Source organism: Centruroides vittatus, unplaced genomic scaffold (assembly GCF_030686945.1).
Source record: "Centruroides vittatus isolate TY-2023 unplaced genomic scaffold, ASM3068694v2 contig_301, whole genome shotgun sequence".
NCBI classification, from domain to species: domain Eukaryota; kingdom Metazoa; phylum Arthropoda; class Arachnida; order Scorpiones; family Buthidae; genus Centruroides; species Centruroides vittatus.
Window position 1 is genome coordinate 956,638 of NW_027121927.1, and position 27,125 is coordinate 983,762.

The following is a 27,125-nucleotide window of genomic DNA, read 5'->3' on the forward strand; positions in this document are numbered from 1 at the left end:
TATATGTTTATCTGGAAGTCTGATACTTTATACAATACAGTGGAATCAAACGGTAGGGATGAAGGAAGAACATTTTAAAATGGACTTTTCTTGTTTTGATAGTAATGGTTGCCAGATCTCACTGACGACAATGCCAGTATTTAAATTCATTGTATTATTTTTATTTATTTTGATAATTTCAATCAATATATTCAAAAAATTTTCTTTTAATAATATTTTTTTCTTTTTTGAGAATTTTGACGCTGTCAAGTGAGATCTCGTAATTGGCATGATTGCAATTTGTGGCGACTGCTGAGTTGGTGTAATTATACTTCATAGCTTTACATACTCTCTTATGCTAACTTTTAACATTCTAACCATCTCACCTATGTAATAACGTTTTGATTGACAATCTACAAGTGAAAATTAAATTAAATTATTATTTAACAATACATCTATTTTACTATTACCGTATTTTACGGACTATAAGATGCTATGGACTATAAGACGCATCTGAATTTTGGAGGCAATTTTTCGAAGAAAAAAGTGCGTCTTATAGTCCGTAAAATACGGTGATTGATTTTTTGATTTTGTTGTTCAGTATGGGGGCTAGAATAATATTATATGGTGTTAATATTTTTTGGATGTTTTCAAAAATTATTGGGGTATAATCAAGCTTTCTATAAATTTCTCATATAGTTTTATTGATATATATAACAAAATATGGACTGAAGATGGGCATAGAGTTCAAAATGCATATCCGTTCTAAATTGTAGAAAATAAATCTACTTTTTCCATCAAAAGGGGTGTTCCTGTATAATTTGTTCTCAATAGCAACTTTATGCCAAGTTCTGAAGAACATACAATTAATTTTGTGTATTTATTTAAAATTATCATTAACATATTTTTATTTTACTCAAAAACATAATGCTTTATAAGGAAATGGTTTATATCATATTACTTAGTTGAAATTATTGAGGATATCATAGATAATCATATAGTATATTCATGATAGTAACTGTCTCAGTAAACATTTAAAAATAAAAAATTATTTTCTTGTTAATCAATAATTTTTTTTTGAAAATTTTTTGTTTTATATAACAATATTCATACTGTTACTGTTGTTTAAAGCTTTCATCTCCAAATTGAAATGGTTAAAAGGATTTGAAATATATTTTACTCTAATATAGATAGAAACACTTTATTTTAAGTAAATAAATAGATTGCATTTACTCAGTTTAAATCTTAATATTTCTTAGATCAATTTCTTAGAACCAAGAAATATATCAGCAGTTGTTACTCAAGGAAGAGAAGACATCGAACAATGGGTAACTGCTTATTCAGTATCTTACAGTAATGATGGAGTGAATTGGAATTCAATATTAGATGAAAAAGGAAATCCAAAGGTATATTTTAATATAATTTTAATCAAAAGTAAATATGAATTTTTAATTAAAAGAAGATAATCAATATCTGATTAGATTTTTCCAGGAAATTTTGATAGTGTTACTAAAACAACTGCTTATCTGCCTCAAATGCTTCGAGCCCAATACATAAGAATAATACCAAAAAGATGGAATAACTGGATAAGTTTAAAGCTTGAGATTTTAGGTTGCTTTCATCCTTATTGTAAGTTTAACATATTTTTAATATGATTTTGTCCATTTCATTTGAAATCTTATGTAAACTCGTTAAAATTAATATTTTGATTGTTGAGTATTAGTTTTTTAGCAAAAATTAGTAGCTTTAAATATATTTTTTAATCACTTATGCTTTATTGAATATAACTGATATATTTTTAATAAATTATAACTTTTAGACCCAAAAATATTATGTTTATAACTTACTTTAGTACTAGCTCATTCAGTAATAAGTTTTTTAATAATATATCATTAATATAATTATTTTTGTTGTTACAAAGAAATTAGTTTTTGTTGTTATATAGAAAATTATAAATAAAATAATATAACTTAAATAACTTATTTTATTGACTTTATTTATTATATCTTCAGAAGTAAAATGTAAGTTGGGCATAATGATTACACCACTGATGAACTGAGAGCTAATTGCTACCAGTTCATCAGAGGTGTTAAAAAATATCAGAAAAAGTTATTTGTTCTCTATACCTTCAGTCTCTGTCTATTGAAATCAGGAGGTTTCGATATCACCTATGAATGACTCTAATATAAAGCAACTTGATTGTTCTAGTAATTATGATTTTATATTTATCTGCAATGAATAATATAACCCTTTAATATCTAACACAGATTATATTTTTCAAACTAACATTTTTGAGCTACTTTATATCTCTTCAACAGGTTTAAACTTAAATCAAATGAAGGAATGCTGGTGTTTGAAAATGTTTTAACTGTAGGGCATTCTAATTAATTTTAAAGAATGCACACAACATAACAAAAATAAAATAAAATAAAAACTTGAATATATTCCAAAGTGTCTGTATTGACAAAATGACATCAGTCATATATTAACATAAAAATGTTCTATGTCATAGTAAACAAGCAAATATTAAACAAATCAAAACTACAAATGTATAATACATGCCATACAATGTGATTACATTAAATAGGGTGTAATAAACATTTAAAAAGAACTTATGGGCAGTAGAAACAGTGCACTATGTACTTCCAAAAGACTAGTTTTGTTTACCTCTAACAAGAAAAATAAAATTTTTTTTAAGAATTATGAAAAAACATTTGAATAAATGTAGTAATTATTTTTTGCTGTTTTTATATTACTTTTCTAAAATGAATTACTAGAATTTTATCAGTTTGAGAAATCATCAAGTAGGCAATTTTGCATTTGTGATCATTGACAAGGAAGAGGTGGCAATATTGCTAGCATTCATTCTGGTTTAGTATTGCAAAATGATTGATAACAATTGTGGCTATGCCTGGCAGTGACACAATGAGTGAATTACTCATTGATTTTTTATGCAAAGAATGTAATAAAACACAATGTTCAGTTGAAAATAAAATTTTGCAGTTCAAATGTCACAATGTCTGTATTTGAGCACTATTACAAAATGAATAAAATTACTTGCAATAACTATTTAACTTTTAATTTAATAAACCCTTCATTTTCTGCAGATCTACTGAGAACAGACCTACAGACTCCTGTTTTAGGACCCACCACTGGAGTTTGTCTTGGGCCCTATAACACTTAAATCAGTAAAAAAATTTATACACTCATATACTATATTATCTTACTATGCCAAATATAGTATATGGGAGGAAAACGTACTGACTTTAGGTGTTAAATTTATTTACTTGAGGAATTAAATATATAAAAGTACTTTTGACATTTAGAAAAGTCAAAAGTACTTACGTGTATGCAAATGTGAATTTTCTTTATTACAGTAAAACTGTTTAGATTTTAATAAGTACATGTGTAATAATTTTCTTAAATGATATATTAGCAAAATCACAAAATTAACATTATTTCTATGCTTATAATTTGACAACAGTAAATTATATTGTAAGTATATAAATAAGAATTTTTATTTTGGTTATTTTATTCTAGACAATTTTCTTAATAAAATTTTAAAATTAGAATATAGAAAATATAATAATAATTTTTGATGACATATAGTATAAATTTTTGTTTTCTAGTAAGTGTAATGTCAACAACAGTTGGAGAACATGTGCTTTCTAATAGAGTGACAACTGGTAAATTGCAATCTGTTCTTATGCATTTTATAATTTAACTATAATTTATAATTGTTTGTTTAAAAGTAATTTAAATGTTACACAATAATTCATTATACATATTTTCAAATATAGAAATGCAAAATATTTTCTCTAAAATTTATTATTTGACTTTCATTGAGTTTCTTTCTAAACTTACCATCCTGATCACTGGAAAAACATTTCTTTACTTATAATTGCTATTGAATTGTTTATTTTTTGTATTGTTTTCTTAAGGAGTTTCATGGGCAGATCTTTTGTATAGTGTAGAGCAGTGATTCTCAATCTTTTTTTTGTCACGGTACACTTTTAATAATTTAAAAATTTGGCAGCACACACGGTTCCTTTGGTAAGTACCACAGGGTTACCAGTGACGTCATAACAGGGATTTTTAAACGCAGTTGGTTATTTAGTATTTAGTATTTTCTAAACATCTTGGTAAATACTGGTAGTTACTGGTAACACTGTTTACAATTTCCAAATGCACTCTAGGAAGGTAGAACTAATTGAAAGGTAACTAGGAAGGTAAAACTACTTGTCTGATGTTGCTTATGTATGCGTATTCACAGTGGCAGCACACTTCAAAAATCTTTCAGCACACTAAAGTGCCGTGGCACAATGGTTGAGAATCACTGGTGTAGAGGGAGTTTTGTAAATGGTAAAGTGGTGACTTCAGCATTGCATTCTTCTTATTACAGATTTTTTACGGTATTCTCAAAAAAGAATGGATACTCAGATTATGTTTGGAGACTAAGGTCTCTATATACAACAATTCTTTTCTTAAAAAGATCCCAGCTAGAACATATATCTAAGGTTCAATGTATTAAAGTTATGAAGACTTTGGGCTTTGAAATGTTAATACTTTGAACAATATAAATTTTATTTCACTTATTATTTTTTCTTTATGTTAAAAACTATTTTATATTCAATGTAAGATATACATTTTATCTGCAGAACATTTGTTTTCATTTGATTCCAATTACCATAGCAACACTTTTCTTCATTGTATTCTTTTTAGAATGTTTTTGTGTCTTAAGATGTGCAACCAGTTTAAAAGTACTTATACATCTATTATTTGGCTTGTTTTAACTGCATTAAAACATTTTTTTTCATCAAAATTAAAATCATTTAAATTTTAAATATTGTGAATATTTTAAGATGCATTTGTCATAGACATATATACAATATTCAAAATATTTACAATGGTAAAATCAATAATTACACATATTGTGGCCAAGAAATAAATTATGTATGGAAAATGGATAATATAGTTATTGTTTTTGTAGTCTTCTATTTTATAGATGTTATACCATATATACTGCATAAAATTCTAGAAACATTATATTTTAAGAAATACATCAAAGCACTATTAAATGAAACATATTATATAGTCAAGAACTTTTTAAAACAGATACATATGGCATGCAGTTTTTAGTAACTAAGTCTTGATTTTAATTAAACTTAAAAATTGATACTAGTAACAGTCAATTATCATATTTACATCACAACAACAACAACAACAACAAGAATAATAATAATAATAATAATAACTAAAAACTACAGAAAACACATACTCAAAGATGCAACACTCACAAATGACACATGCAGAAAATGTCACATCATGTCAGAAACTATACAACACATCACCTCTGGTTGCAAGCTCTTGGCACAGACAGATTATTTACACAGACATAATCAAGTAGCAAATATAATACACCAAGAGCTTGCAAAGAAACACAAATTAATAGACATCCACGAACCATACTACAAATACATTCCACAGACAGTATTGGAAAACAACACGCACAAAATGTACTATGACAGAGCAATAATCACAGATAAAACAATTTACCACAACAGACCAGACATCACACTCATTGACAAACACAATAAAATCACATACATTATAGACATATCCATTCCAAACACTCACAATATACAAAATGCATGCACCGAAAAAATTAGCAAGTACACAGAACTCGCCCAGGAAATAAGGCATCTGTGGAGGATGGATAGGGTGCTTATTGTACCTGTTGTTCTCTCCTCTACAGGTATCACACCACACATGCTACACAAAAGCCTGGGCACATTACAATTGAATAGAAACACATACATCACACTACAGAAGGTCACTATATTGAATACATGTCATATTGTGAGAAAATTCCTGAATACAGACACACACACTGATACACTTCTTTAATTTCTGTTTTGGTTACTATGCCTTGACTTTGGTCCGGCATAGTACACAGCCACCGGTGTTAACCGAGTATATCTCACTTAACCCAACATAATAATAATAGCTGTTGATAATAAAATGTTTTGCAATGATTTTTTATATAAAATTGAGACTTAATTTAAATGCATGTGTAAAAAATATAAATTATGTCACGAATTATTTTTTTCTAAAATAAATAGATGAACAGAAGTTTAATTTTAAATTGTTTTATGTTTTAGTTGAACCTTATTCAACATGCAGAGAACCAATGGGTTTAAGAGACAAACTCTTACCAGATCATTTGATATATGTATCATCAGCAGTTGTAAACAGTGGTGCATCACGTTTGCGACTAAATATCATTGCAGAAGATGGAAAAACTGGTGGTTGGGTTCCAGGCATGGAAGATGAGCATCCTTATGCACAAATTGATTTTGTTAAACCTTCTACTTTAACTGGTATTATAACCCAAGGTAAAGTAATAATTTAAAATTAGTTAGTAAATTGTCTTGATATATTCTAAATATTGAGATAAGTTTTATTTTAAAATTTAGGTTTATATGAAACTGACGAGTGGGTAAAATCTTATAACATTCTAATAAGTAATGATACAATCAACTGGAAACCAGTGTTATCATTAAACAATACATATGTATGTATATTTTACATTATATTTAAGATTTTAATGCATTTGAATAAATTCTATACAGTATTTGGTTAGTATTAAAATAAGAAATTTTTCATTTCCATTGCTCAATCAAATGCTTATTTTAGTATAGTCTTTTTCATTATAACATATTTCTAATCTACAAATTTATTCATATGCAATAGATAAATAGGGGGAATAAAATTCCAAAAATACAGAATTATGATTGCTCATGCCAGTTTTTTACAAGATGACTATACTTTGCAATACTGAATAATATGTGTATGTGAAAAATACAATCCAGTTTAATGTTGTTACCTATATAGGAATACACAAAACACACATCTCATTTTCTCTCTGCCCTAATTTACCTACATGAGTTATTCTAAGAGTTTGTATCATACTGTTCTACTGAATTTTTATACTTTTCTTGACGAAATTACTTAATACAGCATACCAAACATGAGTAAACATCTTGATTACAGGAATCTAAGTTGTGATTGAAAAAGAAAAGCTGTAAGTATTGAGATGAAGCTTGAAATACTAAAGCATTTGAAAAGACTGCACAAGTTTTGAGTGTTTGAGATATTATTTGAGATAAACTATAATATTTAAGAGTATTTCAATACATAACTTTTATAACAATTAATTTTTACATTGGAAACTTTAATCTTACAGAATAAACAGAGCACCTTGTAACTCCAGCAGTAAATTTAATAAATCAAAACGTTTTCGATCTAATATCATAGGCCTACCTCAGTGAAGTAAAAAGAAAATGAACAAACTTAAGTATATCGAATGCAACAGAATAATTGAAACGTTAAAAAGTGTTCTGAAGAAAGTGCTCGCATAGAAATTAAAATTAACTAATTAATTAAATATACAAATAAACAAAAATAGTATGAAAGTGATAAAAATAGAAATTAATATAAACAAAAACAAATATAAGATGACCAAGTCCCAAATTACATTTCATAAATGGACTTCCATGCCATAGTCAAGGTGTCAGCATCCCTACAATTGATACAAAATAGTTTATGATGGGCTTTAAAACTTTCTAACATTTTTAGGAACTTAGTAGTATTAGGGTTACTAGGTCTAATGATTCTGACCTCTTCCCATTTTATCCGTACATCTCATTTGATGGCATAAACTGCTAATGCAGTGATGTTGAGATGCTTTTTAACAGTGTATTTATGTTTTGTAATTCTTTGTGCTAAAGTACATCTGATAGCTCCCACATAGATTAGATTCATGTCAAAATGCTGGTCCTTAATTGGAATCATGTAAACACTGATTTTCATTGATTTTCTGGCTCAAGAAACTGGTTTACAATTTTTTTCTAAACAAACTCAATGATAATCCATATGGTCTGCTTCTATCAGGGGAGGTGTTTCATCTCTTGAAAGTCAGGACATCTGGAATGATTAGTTAATTGTCATGTAAAGTGCTTCCTTTGTCTTTCTTTTGTATATTCAAACTGAAAATTGCCAGTTTTATGAATCTCAATGTTTTCAATTGATCACTTTTCCAGCTTAACCCTTTCCATGCGGGCGATCTACAGCAAATAATTGAGTGGAATTTGTCATGCGGCGCATTTTTTGCAGTTTTTGGATGATTTTTAAATTGCAATATTTCGCTTTAAAATTGCGTTATGTTTAATCTGTTTTTTGCGTTTGATTAAGAACATATTACAGTTTACGATTGCTTAATTTTTAGTTTAATAGAAATTTTAAATAATATTAAAATTTGAAGCTTACGAACAAAAGAAAAAATAATTAATTTACAGAAAATCGCTAAACTTTGTACATTTGTTAGTTAGATACATCTGTCTTCTTTTAAATAAAAGAAACCGCAGCTCTCTAGCTAGAGCGGGGAAGAAGTTATTGTCATTATTTACACTATGTCTCTAATTACTTGGCAGGGAGAGGGTCTATTTTACCGAAATATTTATGGCCCAGGGGTGGTCACAAAACACTTTTTGGCTTAAACAAAGTCAATCGACCTACAGAATAGAGAATTAAAGCTAAGATCGCTGGAAAATCAAATATAACGCAAAATAATCGAATTTTTTGATTAATTACGCCGAAAGGCGTATGCCGCATCATGAATTAACGGCAAGTCACGTGACATACGCCTAAAGGCGTATAACCGCATGGAAAGGGTTAATCTCTTTCCATCACATCTCTCCTATCTCTAGTTTGATAAATACATTAATTTTACAACTGTTTTCTAAGATTGCAAAGAAAGGAAAGAAAAAAGCATAAACAAGTGAGGTGGATTCAGACCTCACATAGAAAATACATTAATTGGCAATTCTTTCAATATAATTCAGTTCAATGTATGTCAACAATATTAGAGCAATGGGTGTAGGCTTGTCATATTAAGTACCTGAATGCTGAGAGTTTTAAGGATAGCGAATAAAAACAGTATAAAAACAGGTTGGTATGTGGGTTTGTAGTAAATATTAGTGTGGATTCTGCCATCATTGAAGGTAATAGATATGTCCGAAAAGTGTACTGAAGTGTCAGCCTTTTGTTCTAATTTTAGACGGAGACATATGGATTATCATTGAGTTTGTTTAGAAAAAAATTGTAAACCAGTTTCTTGAGCCAGAAAATCAATGAAAATCAGTGTTTACATGATTCCAATTAAGGACCAGCATTTTGACATGAATCTAATCTATGTGGGAGCTATCAGATGTACTTTAGCACAAAGAATTACAAAACATAAATACACTGTTAAAAAGCATCTCAACATCACTGCATTAGCAGTTTATGCCATCAAATGAGATGTACGGATAAAATGGGAAGAGGTCAGAATCATTAGACCTAGTAACCCTAATACTACTAAGTTCCTAAAAATGTTAGAAAGTTTTAAAGCCCATCATAAACTATTTTGTATCAATCGTAGGGATGCTGACACCTTGACTATGGCATGGAAGTCCATTTATGAAATGTAATTTGGGACTTGGTCAACTTATATTTGTTTTTGTTTATATTAATTTCTATTTTTATCACTTTCATACTATTTTTGTTTATTTGTATATTTAATTAATTAGTTAATTTTAATTTCTATGCGAGCACTTTCTTCAGAACACTTTTTAACGTTTCAATTATTCTGTTGCATTCGATATACTTAAGTTTGTTCATTTTCTTTTTACTTCACTGAGGTAGGCCTATGATATTAGATCGAAAACGTTTTGATTTATTAAATTTACTGCTGGAGTTACAAGGTGCTCTGTTTATTTTGTTTCTTATTCTCCAGTTTGATCTTATTTATTTTTTAATTTTATATTTTGTCATTAACAATGCATATTTGATTTTACTTTCTGATCATTTATATTATACATTAAATTAAATTTATTTTACAGATTTTTAAAGGCAATTCTGACCGCTTCAATTTAAAATATAATGATTTTTATAAACCTGTTGTTGGGAGATATTTACGTCTAAATGTTATTTCTTGGAATAACCATCCAAGTTTAAGACTGGAAGTTGTTGGTTGTTATCATTCTTATGGTAAATATCGTATTTTTCTTGTATCATTATATATATATGTTAGATATTGACTTCTTCTCAACATCAGACTTTTGCATTATTTTTGATATTAGGAGAAAATATTTTTTTCAAAATATGAACATAGCTGCATATTTTTTTGTTGAAGTAGAGCATTAGTGAAACTTTTTCTAAGACTTACAGAATTGTGTTTGTTCTCAAAATTTACTTGATAAATTTTGATTAAATTTTGCCATGTTCCATTAATAGCTATACTGAATCCAAAAATGCAATAAAAAATAGTCCATGACTTTGTTTTCAAGATATAAAGTTGTTTCGTAAACACGCACAATAAAGTGATACCACACAAATTGTGTGACTTTGTTGTTGAGAACTTTCACAGTTGCTAGTATATCTTGTACAGACTTATAGAATCAAGTTTTTTCTCAAAATTTGACGGACAAATTTTGATAAAATTTTGTCATTTTTTCATTAATTGAGATGAGGATCCAGAAATGCAATGTGGGTCCATTTAAATGTTAAAAATCCAGCAATGAATCACTTAACTTTTCTGGCAACATTTAAAATTCTGGTGGCGCTATCTGTTTACAATATTTCATTAAAAAACTGTTTACATTTTTAATTATTATAAAATGGCAATAAGCTTAATTTTGATAGTAGAGATGAGTTTTATAAAAAAAATTATAAATGTTAATAACAAGTAAAATTGTCATTAAGTCAACCCTACTTGAGATATGACACATGACCACCCATTGATCTTAAACTACCAAAATTTAATAGCATGACACTTTCTAAGACACAAATCTTCCTGCAAAATTTCATAAATTTTCAAAAGTAGTTATTAAGCTTCACGAAGGGTAAACAAAATCATACCGCACACATTAACATCCATACATACAGAAAAAAAACTCTGAATGTTTTTTGCATTTCTCGACATTTCAAGGTTTCAAGTCCAAAAATGTAAAAATCTTGAGAAGGAGTCATTTTTGACAGATTGCTGTACTTTCCCTCTGTTATCTGTAACAGAGCCAGCAAAATAAAAATAGGAGCCCATGACTATGTTTTTGATATACAAAGGTATTACAGTGACAATATCCATGCTCTCTGATGTGGCAAGTGCACCTAACAGAATTTTAGGCTGAGGGGTCAAAAATAAAAACAGTATTATGTGCAAAAAACGAGCAAAACAATTTATGGCAATTGCTTTGTTCTTGGATTGTCTTGTTGTACCTGGCCAATGCAAGGATTGTGTCTCTCATGGCTTGCAGGTATGAGGACAGCCATTTTTGTGGTGGCAAGTGCAAAGTTCACCTGTCCATATCTGTCAGGTACTATTGCTCAGAATGTAACACCACTGTACTCCATGTCTTTCTACCCTGACTGTGCCTAGCGGTGTCGGGAGAAATAAAGTTTATTTTGTCTGTCTGTCAGGTACTGTATAAAATTGCCTTTTCTGTGTCTAACAGGTTCAGGGGTCACTTCTTTCCTTCTGGCTCTGCTTCAACAAAGTCATGTGATGTCCTAGTATCTTAATAGACATTTTTCTTTAGATACTCTGAATTTTTAATTAATAGTTTAGTCATTAGTGTCAAAGGAACAAGTTTTGCTCATTTTTATATTTAAATATGTCTTTCAATTTAGTTTGTAAACAATTTTGCTAAGAAATTTAAATTTTTTTATATCATATAATTTTGAATTCAAATTGAATTAAATATAGTTTTACCTAATGTTTACATTCTAACTAAATGGATAACTAAGCTAATTAATTAGATACAGCATTTTTGAAAATAACATGTTATTTATTAATTTTACTCTCAATTTAATGCAAAATGAATAGAAAATTTCTCAAATTAAATATTTGTGCTTAATGGATATCATATTTAAATTCTGTACTTCTTTTATTCATATTTTTATAAAAAATGAATTTAAATTATTGAAATATAAAAATATTTTAAAATGATTAATATTTTAAATTTTTAATAAAAAGTTTGTATGTATAATTGATAGAAATTAAAGACAGTTAAAGAATAAGAATATAATTTGTAATTATGCATCAGAATAATGTTGATTTAAGGCTATTAAACATAATTTTATTGAAAATCAATGAACCAAGTGAACAAGCTTTCCTGGCAGTGACTCAAATTGACAATTTGCTGAAACATGTTTTGTGAAGTAATGTCTTAACCAGTTTGAATGAAATTTTATATGTTAATAGAAGCAATAAAATGGCATGTTGTTACAGTGGTCGAATTTTAAAATTTAACCTAGAAACTTAGAATGGGAGATATTGGGGTCAAAGGTAATCTTGTGTTAAGCCAATGGAAAAATTTTGCATTAAGCAAGCATAAACAAATGAGTGTGTGCTGTCGAACATTCAAAATATGGTGAAGCTCTTGCAAAATTTTTTTTAACATTAATTTTTTTTTTTTTCTATTTTTCTAATTTTTTTACCATATATATATTTTAACTTATATATGTTAACATGTTATATCTTGCGCAATGATTATTATGTAAATTAAAGAAGTTTTAGAACAAAGGTAAGAATTACTGCTTATGTAGAGTGGCAAGTCACTTTAAGTCTCTTCCTAATGATCTAATGTGAGTTCTCAAGCTATTGCTGTGTTTCAGTCAGGGACAAAGTTCCCCTAGTCATCAAAGAAATGTTTTTGGTTTTCTTGCAACATTATCAGTTTTAATTAAATTTTTTATTGTATCCTTATAAGGTGGTGCAAAATTTTGTACATATTGATAATTTGTAACGAATATTTTACTAAAATTTTTTTATATACTTGATATATTTTCCTTTACAGATACTTTACCTGAATTAAGTACCACTACTGTTGGTTATACAATAACTGAAGAAACAAGTTCTGTCACAAGTGTCTCAAGTAAAAATAATATATTTAATAACATTTTTATTTTGTTAACATATACTCTTTCAGTAAAAGAATCAACCACCTGTAATTACTTTTTGCCCTCTAAAAACAATATGAATACTGCATATAGCATTTTAAAGTCTTATTAACATAAATAAATGTAAAATAAATTAATAAAAATACATTATTACAAAATAACACAAAGCAACACAGCTTCCAGGAAGAGATTTCCTTCAATGCAACAGAAAAACAAATAATAATGCATGTAAAATATCAAAAAATAACATATATATAAACATGCATATAAAAATATATGTTTAGAATAAAATATAATAGTGACATTAGAATTTACAGTATACAAAATATTATAAATTCCCATTTAAATAAATATTTCAACTTTGCTTTCAATTAACTTTTTAATTAGTTTCTTAATACTGGTGTATAAAAAGTAGCACTTATTATAAAGAAAGATACCAGTTGCCATTCAAGTATAATTCATTTTGAAAATCAAAATTTTCAAAAATAAATATTAAAATTTATTAATAGTGGTCATCAAATGAGTATGTGCAAAGGATATAATAACCACCTGTAAATAGTAACCACAGAGAAAATATGCAGTTTAAAACTAGTTACATCTATTAATTCATACCATGAAATCATGTACTACGATCATAGGTATGGTTGTAGTGTGTGATTTTAGCAGGTCCTAGGGTAAAAGGTCTGGTGAGTGTTCCTGCCTATATGATATTCTTCAGAGGACTGAAGCTTGCTGGATGCTGTGCATAGAAAATCCACTTTTTTCTTGGCCACTCCTTTAGAGACTTCCATGATAGTAAAGTAAAACAATAGCTGAGTCTATTATTTGAAAAAACTAATACTTGTTATTTTATAAATTTTTCTTTTGTAGAAAACTCATATCAGGATTTGATACGTGAATAATTTTTTAAATATTTGATCAAAATACAGTTTTCTGGAGACATTTTTCTAATAAATTCCATACTCTGAGATGTTATAAGTTCTTGAATTTGAGTTATTTGACTTTTTTGAGTCTTTTTTTTTATCTAATTGTTTTACAAATGGTTGGTTTGTTAAATTTGTTAATAAAAATTTTTATTGATTATATATTAAAAAAATTCAATTAAAAGAAAATAAGTCAAATACTTTTAGAAATTAATAAATTTTTATTTGTTTTTAAATAAATACATTTTAAATAATTTTTTTAAAGAATTGATTTAACAGAATAATATTAAATTTCTGTATGTTTACTTTTTAGATGAATGTATAATTTATGGTCCATGGTTAAGCCTTTCAGACCCTAATCTTCCAACATCTGTTGGTGATTTTGAAAATATTCAAGATATAATTTCTACAAGTAACATTTGCAAAAATCCAATTGATATTGAATGTAGAGATTATGTGACACATCAGAGTTACAAAACAATTGGACAAAAAGTATCTTGTGATCTCACCAATGGACTCTATTGCTTAAACAGAAACCAGAAGGAAGATTATTGTAATAATTATGAAGTTAGAATTAAATGTTGGATTTGTAGTAAGTTAATAAAATTTCATATTTGTGTATTCTTTACTTTTGAAATTCAATAAGTATATACCGTATTAGCCCGAATATAACGCGACCCCGAATTTAACGCGACTCCAAAATTTTTATAAAGATATTTAGAAAAAAATAATAATACTCATAAAAGAATTCAAAGAAAGTAAAATTCAATCAGATAAGCATTTATTTAGGTATTTATAGCTAATAACACAGGTTACATTCATGTCAATGATCGAGTTAAGCCTAACACACGACTATATCACATAAAAAATTAAAAATAAAATTCATGTGTAAAAATGTAAAGAAAATATCTGTTAAATCTTAAACACATTTTTCTGAGTAAAACAAAATAAAAACTTAGTCAATTGGTCGATTTACAACTCAGAAAAAAGCATTTGAAAATAGGGTTATAAAACAATTAACGTTTATTGACTTTCGCATTAGGGGTAAAGCGGGTCTATTGACAAATTTTCTCGCAGTAGTACGAAATTTCTACTGACTTAACTTGAATGAGTCATATTTCTTCCCCATTTACAAACAAACCCGATGGCAATTGGTGAAACATGAGATAAATTACAGCGAGTTGAAATTTGATATGTTTATTTTTTGCGTTTTACGTATCAAATTACATTAAATTCGACACAAATAAAGCATTTTTGTCAATATAGAAATATTTTACATTGTTTAAAAGTAGAGAAAATAAAGAAAAGAAAGATGTAATAATAATTTTTCGAGCAAAGCCAAAAATTTCACAATTTTAAGTTAAAAATGGCGTCTGTGAGAGCCCACGTGACTAAAAGGAGGTCGAAAAATCACGTGACTAATGAACTTCGAACAAGCGGTGACATAGCCTTACTATAGTAGCGCTATGCAAACAAAAGTGCAGGCCTACTAACTATATCACATGGTTGTTTTGAAGTGGTCGGTCGAGCTAGGTCTGACGTTCAGTCGTGTTTTAATCTCTGTAGGAAAATGTCCTTGTTTATATTACATTCCATTACTTAAACCCCGAATTTAGCGCGAGTCGATTTTTTAACGGAAAATAAATGGTGGAAAAATATCGCATTATATTCGGGCTAATACGGTAATAAATTTATAAATATTATTTATTATAAAATAACAAAACTAAATAATAATGATCATTCTTATTTTTAAAATCAAAGTTTCTATAATGTAACCAGAATTTTTCTATTTTCAGAATTTTTCAATAAAGCAAACTAAACCAAATCCTTATACGTTTTTGACCCTCAGTGAAATTGGCTGAAATTTTAGTATGTTATAGTTTTTGAGTGATTGATCAAAAGTCTCAATGATATGGATATGAAAATGATCTGATTTAATAGAAAAATATCAAAACACTTTTAAATAAAGCTGTGCTAACCTAATCACCATATCATTTCTAACCTAACTATACATTCAACTACTCCCACATTGCATTTGTATTATGCATCAGTAGTCTCTTGTTTGAAGTGAATCATTTACCTATCATATTTGATGGACTATTCTGGGGTTCCCCGTAATACTTGATGATGCATTAAAAGGTAATAGTGCATTTTTTTTTGTCTAAGTGAAATTATCATTCCTATTACTTTTTGAAATGATTGAAATAAAGAGAAATTTTTGTTTTCACCTTGTATATACACCTTCCACATATTTGAATGACTGTAGCTAAAATACTATTCATTTTCAAGCTTTGTGCCCACTGAGATTTGATCAATCAGTCTAAAATTTCAGCTAATTTCACTCAAAGCCAAAACCCATAAGGATTGCGCAGGGTCTTTTTGTAAAGTAAATGTATATATTTAAATATTTTTTATTACCTAATATTTTATTTTTATGTATATTAAATTTTCAGAAATTTAAATATTATATATATATATATATTTTTTTAATACTGTTTTTAAAATATATTCTAAAATATTCACCAATATATAATGTAAGCTACAAAATAAAGATTTCTAAAAATACAGCTTTGAGGGATTACTTGATGAAGGTCTTAAATAATAAAATTGAAAATTTTTATTGTATATATATGTTCTTTGAAACTTAGCATAAAGTTGCTGTTGAGAACAAATTATACAGGAACACTCCTTTTGATGGAAAAAGTAGATTTATTTTCTATAATTTACAATGGATATACATTTTGGGTTTTATGTCCCTCTTCAGTCTTTATTTTACTATGTATCAATACATTGATATAACTATATAAGAAATTACAGAATGTATTTAATAATTATTTATATTTAACATACAGTTAACTTACAAAAATTTTCAAAAAAATAATTGCCTAAAAATAATTATAGTGAGAACTGGAATAACTAATTATTAATACTGTGCAGTAGAACAAGTAAAACTAAAATAAATTAAAAAATAAATAAATAAATAAATGTAATAAAATATTGTTAAATAATAATAAGAGGGCATATCTGTAAAAATAAAAATATTTTAGTTAAAATGTATAAAAAATTGAGATGGTAAAAACATAAAACCCTTAAAATCAATAGAAACTGGTTAATGTATTTTTTAAAGTGATAAAATTATCATATCACTGTTTTTAAACTTATCTTATATTTTCACATTACATAAAAATTATTCAGCTAAAATAAAATTAATTATTAATGTTAAATTCATAAGTTAATTTTTCGATTAAAATGGTGTATTTTGTAACATTTTTTTTTTTGGTTTTTGAATTGGTCTTTATCAATGATTTTTTCTAAGAAAATTACTGCCAGCTTGCATATATGGTAACTGAATATATAGAATTGTTTATATTGGGCAACTATCTGTATTAAGTACTAGCTACCAATACTTCTTATGCTATCTGTCAGTATGTATATTGGTATGTTCTGGCTAAAAAATAGCCATGATCTTTATAGAAAATATTTATTCAATACTGATTTAGAGAATGCATTAGGTTTGAACAGGTTACAAAATTTAATTTTTCATGCGTTAGTAGGAATCATATTTTAAAATTTCTTATAGATGCATTTAATTTTTATTTTCACATTAAAAATTTTGATTATTTTATTGTCAAATATAATGTTTCAGAATGACATTAGTATTTAACTAAGTTTTTTTATGCTTTAAGCTTTAAAGCATTGTTATTGAAATTTGAACTCTTATATTGCTGGATGCAGACACGTTCAGAATGATGTCTTTGAGTCGAATATTAAGAAATAATAAAGTGAATGAATTATTTTTATCCAACTGCTATTTAGCAGTTATTAGAGAAGTTTACACAAAAAAGCATAGAACTGTCTGAAATTGCAATTTAAAACTACTTGTATACCAAATAGTGTTGGCCATTGATACAAAGGATTTTAAATTAAGGTATACAATACAATTTATATACCAGGTTGTTCAATAAGTTTTGTCGTTCAATAGGAGATGGCGCTATTAGGTTTGTCGTTTTATTACTCTAAAAATAGTACTACTTTTTTATAAACACGTGTGAAGTTTCATGTAGATCTGTCAACTCATTTCTATATTTGCAGCTGTTCAAAGTTGACGTGTCAGTGTATTTTTTTACAATGGAAAAAATTGAATATCGTGCAGTGATAAAATTCTTATTTTTGGAAGGTGTAGCACCAAAACAAATTCATGAACGATTGGTAAAAGTGTATAAGGACTCTTCACCTTCAATTAGAACAGTAGAAAGATGGGTTGCTGAATTTAAACGTGGCCGTACAAGTCTTGAAGACGATCCACGTGAAGGACGTCCAAAAAGTGCATCAACACCAGAAATCGTAGCAAAAATACAGCATATGGTTTTGGAAGATCGTCGATTAACTGAGAGAGATTTAGTAGAAGCCCTAGGGATCTCATTAGGCAGTGTGAGCAATATTTTGGCTGATGTTTTGGGTTACAGAAAGCTGTGTGCACAATGGGTGCCGCATTCGCTAACTATGGAGCAAAAACACATTCGAATGCAACTTTCTCAGCAACATTTGGAGCATTTTAGAAAAAATAAAAAGGATTTTGTGCGTCGTTTCATTACTATGGATGAGACTTGGGTCTACCATCATGATCCTGAATCAAAACAAGAGGCTAAGGAGTGGTGTGAACCCGGTACTTCGGCTCCGAAGCGAGTTAGGGTCCAGAAATCGGCCAAGAAGGTGTTAGCATCAGTTTTTTGGGATGCAAAAGGAATTTTGTTCGTGGATTATCTCCAAACTGGTAAAACAATAAACTCAGACTATTATTGTAATCTTTTGGACCAGCTGGATGTAAAAATTCGTGAGAAAAGACCTGGTTTACAGAAGAAAAAAATCATTTTTCATCAAGATAACGCACCCTCTCATACAGCTCAAAAAACCATCGCGAAAATCAGCGAATTAAAATACGAATTGTTGCAACATCCTCCCTATTCGCCAGATTTAGCTCCCTCTGACTTCTGGCTGTTCTCACATCTTAAAAATTCATGCATGGGAAACGATTTTCATCGAACGAAGAGGTAATAGCAGCCGTGGAAGCGTATTTCGACAGTCTTCCGGATTCTCACTTCAGGGATGGAATCCATAAATTAGAAGATCACTGGAACAAGTGTATTGAAGTTCAGGGAAATTATATTGAATAATATAATGTATTTCAAACCATAAAATTGTGTTTTTTTTATCGAATGACAAAACTTATTGAACAACCTGGTATAGGGATGCTATGAGGAAAAATCTCCAAAAGTTTTTGGTATAAATAGGTTAATAGGAAAAATTTAAAAAATAACCTTTACTATTTGTTAAAATAGTCTCTCTATATGTCAATGTCAATATACTGTTTACATCTCTGAAAAACATGTTAATGCCAATGTAGAAATAGTTATTATTTTTGTAATGAAAATTTCCTAAAATAGCAAGACTTTACTTTTTCATTATTGGAAAAGTTTTCCTCTTGAGTTAGATTCCAGTTTTCAAAACAAACAATAGTTACTTGAGGTTATGTTGTGGTCTAGGAAAGATAGCTAATTTCTTTGAAGTCACAATTAAGAATTGTCTTCTTTGACACTGATGTTGAAAGGAAAGAGCCAAAGTACTTCTTCCAACTTAGTTTGCTAATTTTTTTTCTTTGATGAAGTATTGCAATTTATGTAATAAAGAAACCTAATAATTGCTCTTCGTGTTTCTCATTTTAAAATCAATCCTGACAATCCCAAAAAATGATAGTAATCAACTTTTTAGTTAATGGTTAAACCCCTTCCTTTTCTAGAGACTTCATTTAGTTCATTTTGTCAACTTTTTTTTTCTTTTGACAAAGAATTATAATACTGTGTAATATTATAGTTTCATCTCCAGTTGCAATGGATTATAAAATTTCATTTTCTCTACAGCAGTTCTTTCTATACTGCACTGCAGACTGCATTAACTTCTATCAATTAACTATTGATCATATCTAAGAGAGTTAGTAGTCATAAAATACCATATGTGCTCAAATAATTCATGCTTCAAGTAATCTGTGTGCACACTTTTTTAAGATACTGGCTTAAAAAGTATTTTAAATTTGATTAATTTAATTTATTACATATTAAACAAATTCTACTAATTTATGGAAGTAACACAATAGCAATTTTCACTCTTTTGTAGCATTCAATATGTCAGCACTCGGTTTACAAATATAAATGGTATTAAAAGATAAAAGTACTGAGGCTTAAATTATTTATAAATTAAATTATCTGCAATTTATATTAATGCATTTTATAATTAACTTACCTTACTAATTAAATGAAAGTTGAAAATGTGAATCAACATATTTTTGAGTTTGCATGCGTACAACTATGTGAGGCTGCAAACTTTTGGGGTTTCCTTGTATATTTCCAAAGACACCATCAAACAATTCTCTTTTTATTAAAAGACAAAGTTTAATGTAAAACATGTTGTTAATCTTTTTTTAGTGGTGGATACAACAGGAGGACTACAAGAGAATAAACTCTCATCTTGTTTGTAAAATTGGGGATTGTAAAATTTCAATTTATTTGTTTGAACTTCAGAATGTTTTTAAAATATTTATGATGACAAACGTCATTTATCAGACCATTCACAATACAATTGTTATGCACAAGTTAATTAGAGATCCATATTAATTATTCAGATGTTTTCAATTTTTGAATTAGTCATCTTTCTTTGTATATTTCTGGATTTAGATAGTTCTTTGATTTTAATGCAGGTTTGGTGTTTAATTATCTTTTCAAGTAATTATAATTCTGCTTATAATTCACATTTTTAACAAAATTAAAGTAACGATTTAAATACGGCAGTTATTAATAGCATGATTGTAGATTATAAAGAAGAAATATTCTAAGAATGAAAGATTTTAAATATATATAAGCAATGGAACAATGCCAAAATTTATCCTGATTCTGATTCTTTTGAATACTTTCTAAAATTTAGTTTAGAAAAATTAATAATTTACATTATGAGCATGGTACATTCATTAATTAATAAATGTCAAGTTTAAGAATGGAAAATGATTGGAAAATCCAAAATCAATCTTTCAAAAGAAATATTAAAATTTTTCATTTATATATGGATATACATGTTTATATTGTGTACTACAAAATAGTAATCTTATTTCAGATAAAGTTAATATTTCAACACTATCCTCAAAGAAATTACAGCGAATTTCCTTTTACTCAAAGAACTATTTCATCATGTATCCCCATAAAATGGGAATAGTTAGTATTGACCAAGTTCAGTCTCATTGTGCTGACTGTATGAAAGAAAGAGGTCTTCTGTGACAATATCACCTTATATGGGGCATTGCATACTCTGCTTTATTGTCATGAAAGTTTTAATAATATAAGATTAAATTCCTGTAAACAATACATTAATTACGCCCAGAATTACAGTATATAAAGGATAAAATTACAGCTAATACTTAATTGTTAATAATTTAAAAAATTTTTAATCTTTGACTGAAGCAAATAATTAATTTTCTTGTTAAATGTGGAAGAATAATTTTAAGAATCAGAAATTGTGACAAGATTTGTTTGATTCCGATTCCAATTTTGGTTACTGGAAAATTCCAATTTTTACAATTCTCAATTCCAATGAATCATCTAACCACTAATTCACTAATGTATATATATTTAGTGAATTAATGATTAAGATTAATCTATATATATATATTAATCTTTTGCTTGCATACTGTGAAATGTATATTTTTCTACAGAACCAAAATTCTTTTTATGTAGGTACTATTTAGCAATTATGATATTAAAAATACTCAATATTGAAACATAAATAAAGTTATAATACAAAATTTTTAAAAAATTTTAATTTTATTTTATATGATTTTAAATTTTATCTATTATTTTTATTTTTAAAATAATGTAATTTCAAATGCAGCAAAAACTTTTATTTGTAATTATTTATAAATTGCAAATTAATTAATTACAGTAAAAAATGATGAACAGAGATCTCATCCACCATTATGTCCTGAACTCCCGGAATACATGGCAAAAAACTGTCCAGTGAGTTGCCCATCGGGATTTCTTTGTAATGGAATTGATTGTGTGGATCCAGTTGATTGTGTTTGTGTACAACATGATAAAGTATTTAAGGTAAATTTTATTCAAAATAGGGTTGCCACCCTTTAGATTTTGAAGGCTTGGCTCTGGCTTTAAATTTAGTTATTATTTCTTTGGGTCTATGAATCATATTAAATAATTTAAAAACTATTTGGATTTTTAATGTTAGAAACTTTATATACAAGTATTTTAAAAATACATTAATGTTAGAAGATTCATAAAAAAAATTAATAATTTTTTAAGTTCAAGTGTACTGTACTAAAGCATGATATATGAATAAAGACAGTGGATAGTTTTAGTTGTGTGACAGAGCTTTTCAAACTCAATCACTAATGTTTAATATTTATTTGTTATTTTATAGTTTCGAGTAAAAAAATAAAACTATGTGAAGAAGATATGTATTATCAAAGTGTAACATTATTGTAAATGATTAAGAAACATTGCTCAGTTTAGTGAAATTCAACAAAAGTTTTGTAAACATTAAAATAACCTCTGAAATATTATTATTGCTTGTAACTATCAAATGGGTTTAATGTTATAATACAAATTTTGTAATAAATTTATAAATTCAGTAATCAGTTTAAAGAGAAAGCTGCTTATTTTAATTTAATTTGTTGTTATATTATTATATTTTTTAATTATTTTTAGATACTTCGATTTGTATAGTGTGAAGTTTCCAAGAAAAAAGAATTATTATGAAAGTACAAACATACTTTCATAATAATTTTTTTTTTGTTGGAAACTTCACACTATACTTGGAAACTTGAAAAGACAAGTGGATTAAAAAACTGAATATGTGAAATAGTTTCAAAAAGTAGATAAAAAATCTGAATGTGCATAATATAAAACAACAATTTGCTGTAAACATGATAGAAAATAGAATCAAAATTCATCTCAGTAGTAAAACAAAACAAACTGCATCAAATGTTATAACTGAAAATTAAAGACCATTATGATAAAATTAAATACAATTGAGGAGCATAAGAAAGCAATATTTCAGGTAATCAAAATATATCATGGTATAAGACATAGCCACAGTTACCTAAGAATTGACTGTGGCAAAAAGTTAATTCAAAACTGTATTGTGATTCCACTATTGGAAAAAGACTTCCTTGTGGTAGAATGAAAATCAAACAAAGCAGTAGCCAAAAATGTTTTTGCACGTAAGTCAATTCAAATAACACTTGATAAACTGAGAGTAAACACTAGCATTAGAGAGGATGCGGCTGATGTTTTCAATGCAAAAACATGTATGTTGGACGTTCAGCACCAACTTCCTGTAAGCCTAGAAATTTGACAATGGCATTTGGAATGTTAAGCATGATTCCACTGATGTTCCAAATGCCATTGTCAAACTTCTAGTCTTACAGGAAGTTGGCACTGAACATCCGACGTACACATTTCCACGTTGAAAATATCAGCCGCAACCTCGCTATTTTCTTCTATAGGGAAACTGTTTTTTTACAGAACGAGCAATTATTTATTGTGGCATAGTCAGAATGTTGGGCTGCAATTTTTAATCATATTTTTAATTAATTTTATTTACAATGTATGCTCTCCACCTTAAATTAGTGTTGTAGTATCTTGCCCCTGTACATCATACTTTTCCTTTAGCGATAGAGTCATGCCAATTATCTATAACTGCATTCAAGGGTAAAATTTTAAATTAAAATAATGTGACTTCCAGTCGTTTGCATCAGAAGTTTGTATATAGTTAATTGGGGCCTCCTGCCTCTAAGGTTTCCATATCTGGTCTCAGATTTTGTCTATCTAACTCCATTGTCAGGATTAAGGAAAGACAAATGGACAGATTACAGTAGGAATTTATAGGAATATAGGAATATATTCTACAATTTTTTCAAATTGCAGCCCAAGAACTTTTTCTATTTTTCAAACAAGGGAAACTGCAAAATTTTTTGAATTGCTGCTAAATATTTTAATATAAAACTTGATTCAGAACAAAACTATAGATTGTTTTGAAGTCAGCAATCAATTTTCTAAAGCAATTGTCAAACTTATATCTGAGCATCTTATATTCAAATGTAAGTTTGTATAAAACATTAGTAAACAATGGAAAATAACTTGATTTTCCATATTACATTCCCAATTTATCAATTCTAAAACCAAGTATAATTGCCATGCCATATACACAATGCTGCCAGAAGTGCTTGTAAGTATTATCATTTGATATTGAATATTTAATTTTAAAAATGTATATGAGAATTCTCAAATAGTACAAAAATAAACATGTACAAGAATTGAAAGACAGTTTTGAAATCTTGAAAATGGAATATAAGAACAAGTAAAAAGATAATTATTATTATTATTATTCAAAGCTCTTAATGAAGTATAAGTTCTTGGCAAGAACTGAAAATATATGTTGTACAAGAAGAAGAAATTTGTCATTTTGGGCCTAGCCCCTCTTCAGTACAATCTGCACATATTTTGTAAATGTATTTCTTTTACAAAATATCTGCAGAATGTACTGAAGAGGGACTAAGACTGAAATGCATATACATTAAGGATTTGGTTAATGTTACCCTAGGTCACAAAATGGCGGCGGCTGGATTTTTTCCCTACGTTGGAGACTGCGACGGGGAAAAAATTTTTCCCTCGATTCAAGATGGCCACGTGACCGGCCGCCATCTTGAATAGCTCGACAGTATACGCGGATTTTATCCGAAATATAACAAATTAAAAAAAGCGAAAAAGTAATTTTTTACTCACTTTCCGATGAACGTTGGCTACTTCTTCCTTTGTTTCTTTCCTGTCCGATCCTAGTTTTTCTCGGTTTCGCTTACCTCCAGATTTCCTTTCGGTGCATTTCTTTTCTTCCCTGTTCTTTTTCCTTCGGCCGCTGTTTTATTTGTCGATTGGCGTTTTCCTTCTTTTGATGTGGAAGCACTTTCCTGCTTTTTGGCATCTTTCCCTTCTTCTTGTTTCTTGTTTCCTTTCTGCTTCGTAATCGCCGCGGGCGCCGAAGGAACGGTTTCGGGCTCGCGCCAAATCGGCACTTTTCCACTGCCAGGATAGATGTTGCGTAAGTGTTGAGCAAAAATTTGAAATCTCTCGCCTGGTTTCCTGGAGGGCCAATTCAAGAATTTCTTATACATAAACAAGTACATGTATGAGTCAGATAGATCACTAGTATAGTGTTTTGGCAGGTGTTTCTTGTTTTTTAAATAGTCCCAGAGGCGTTCGATATTCTGAGTATGATCTCCTGTTTTGGGATCGACGAAATTTTTCGAATGATTTACTGTCCTATGTTCGACTGCTACCCCTTCGATGTCGTCAATATGCATGTATCCTTTCCATTCGTCCGTTATTATAGTGCTGCCTGAATTTACGTATTTATACACGATCCAATTCAAAGTATTTTCTGATCTGTCATTAACCTGACATACGAAGCAATTCTTGTCTTCCCGGCAGATTCCGCCAACCACCCATTTCTTGCTCTTTAATATACGCCCTCTCTCGTACTTTCTCTTACATATGACAGTCTCGTCAATCTCCGCTGTTTTATTTGGCCCTCCGATTTTAAATGATGACATATTGCTCAAAGCAATAAGCATTACCAACCTTATGTGATTGGACCAATCGACAGCCGCCTTTCTAGATATGCCTGCCGCAATCGCAGAGGTCGTCGCAGTACATTCCAGACAAAGATAGTTCCATATAAACGACAGAATGCTACCCCAGGAAATGCAACCAAATTTACTTTTAAATGTACCTTCGAAGGCTGAAGTCATTGTACGGCACTTCGTGCATCGCAGGAAACAGCTTTCTCTATTACTCCGGTAGTATAATTTGCATAGGGAATCACAATAAATGCAAATGGCCTTGGTCGGCTGTATTCCTAATTTCGCAGCAAATTTAAATGCGCTATCGATAAGAGGAGGTACAACTAACTCCAAAAATTCGCCTTCCATCAACTTGTAAAAATCACGGCAAGTGCATTTCGACCAAAATTCGTCGTTGGAAAGCAAATCGACTAAATCACTCATTTCCGAACAATTTGTAATAAACTAAAAGAGGGGAGGTTGGGATGTAGGTAAAAAAAAAACAAAGCCTTTCCTTAATTTCTAATTATAGGTTTTTCTAACGCTTAGCGAAATATTACAATAAAAGAAATAGGAATACTTACAAATACAGGAAGTAATAATAACAAATATTAAGCGCTAATAGTTATTTCGAAACCGATAAATCGTTATGAAAAGAAATACGACTGTTCAACTGAACTGTAACACAGCAGCAGGCGTTTCCAACTGGTAGGCAATTTGCATAAAATTGAATCGAAATGAACAGAATTCACGTCACAGATCAAGCATTTGCATATTCGTTCGTAAAACCACTACGAATTACCCGCCGATATTACTCTCGCACGACGTCACGAAAAAGCTCCCTCTACCATCCCAAATTTACACACACGAAAGTCGCCATTTCGAGGTTACAGGACACTCGCCAACGTCGAACTCAGGTATGAAACCGAACAGGGAAAAATTCTCCAAGGCATCACAACTCTAGGGAAAAACTAGTCGACATCACAACTCTAGGGAAAAAATTTTTCCCCACCGCGGTCGCCAGGATGGGGAAAAAATCCAGCTGCCGCCATTTTGTGACCTAGGGTAACATTAACCAAGGATTTTAATAAAGTATACTGGTGATATCCTTGTCTGCCTGGTCTCTGTCATTTGGAAGAGGCATTGACTGTTTACATTGGAAATGGATAAATACAACATTTAGTTTTAGAAAATTTGTGGAGTATTGGTGTTATTAATCAATAAAAAATAGAATTTTTTCTGTTAACCCTGGAAAGATTGCAGTGTCAAAACTATTGACTGAGGTTGCAGTTTATCTGTTAGATACAATAATAAAATATTGCTGTAAAATGTGTATTGGTAATCAAAAGTGTAAATTAAATAAAATTTGTTGTATTTCTAATCGAAATTATAACATTTTTTCAAAGCTTGAGAAAAAATATTTTTTAAACAGAGTTTAATTTTAAAAACATTGTACAAAAATAAATTGAAATAAAACCTGCAATACTTGATTGTTTATGCATTAATATGCTAACATAATACATTAGCATGTTGACTTATTATCATCAGAA

The 27,125-nt window shown here is 28.7% G+C and overlaps 1 protein-coding gene across 1 annotated transcript in view; it reads left to right on the top strand.

Moving 5' to 3' along the window:
* LOC136972710 (uncharacterized) overlaps positions 1-27,125 on the top strand; it is a 300,363-nt gene that overhangs the window by 208,937 nt on the left and 64,301 nt on the right. The window contains exons 113-121 of the mRNA XM_067267318.1: positions 1,239-1,385; positions 1,461-1,608; positions 3,609-3,665; positions 6,141-6,374; positions 6,456-6,553; positions 9,921-10,068; positions 12,876-12,953; positions 14,215-14,493; positions 21,885-22,048. Of these exons, the coding sequence (XP_067123419.1) occupies positions 1,239-1,385; positions 1,461-1,608; positions 3,609-3,665; positions 6,141-6,374; positions 6,456-6,553; positions 9,921-10,068; positions 12,876-12,953; positions 14,215-14,493; positions 21,885-22,048 (1,353 nt within the window). The remainder of the gene's footprint in view (positions 1-1,238; positions 1,386-1,460; positions 1,609-3,608; positions 3,666-6,140; positions 6,375-6,455; positions 6,554-9,920; positions 10,069-12,875; positions 12,954-14,214; positions 14,494-21,884; positions 22,049-27,125) is intronic.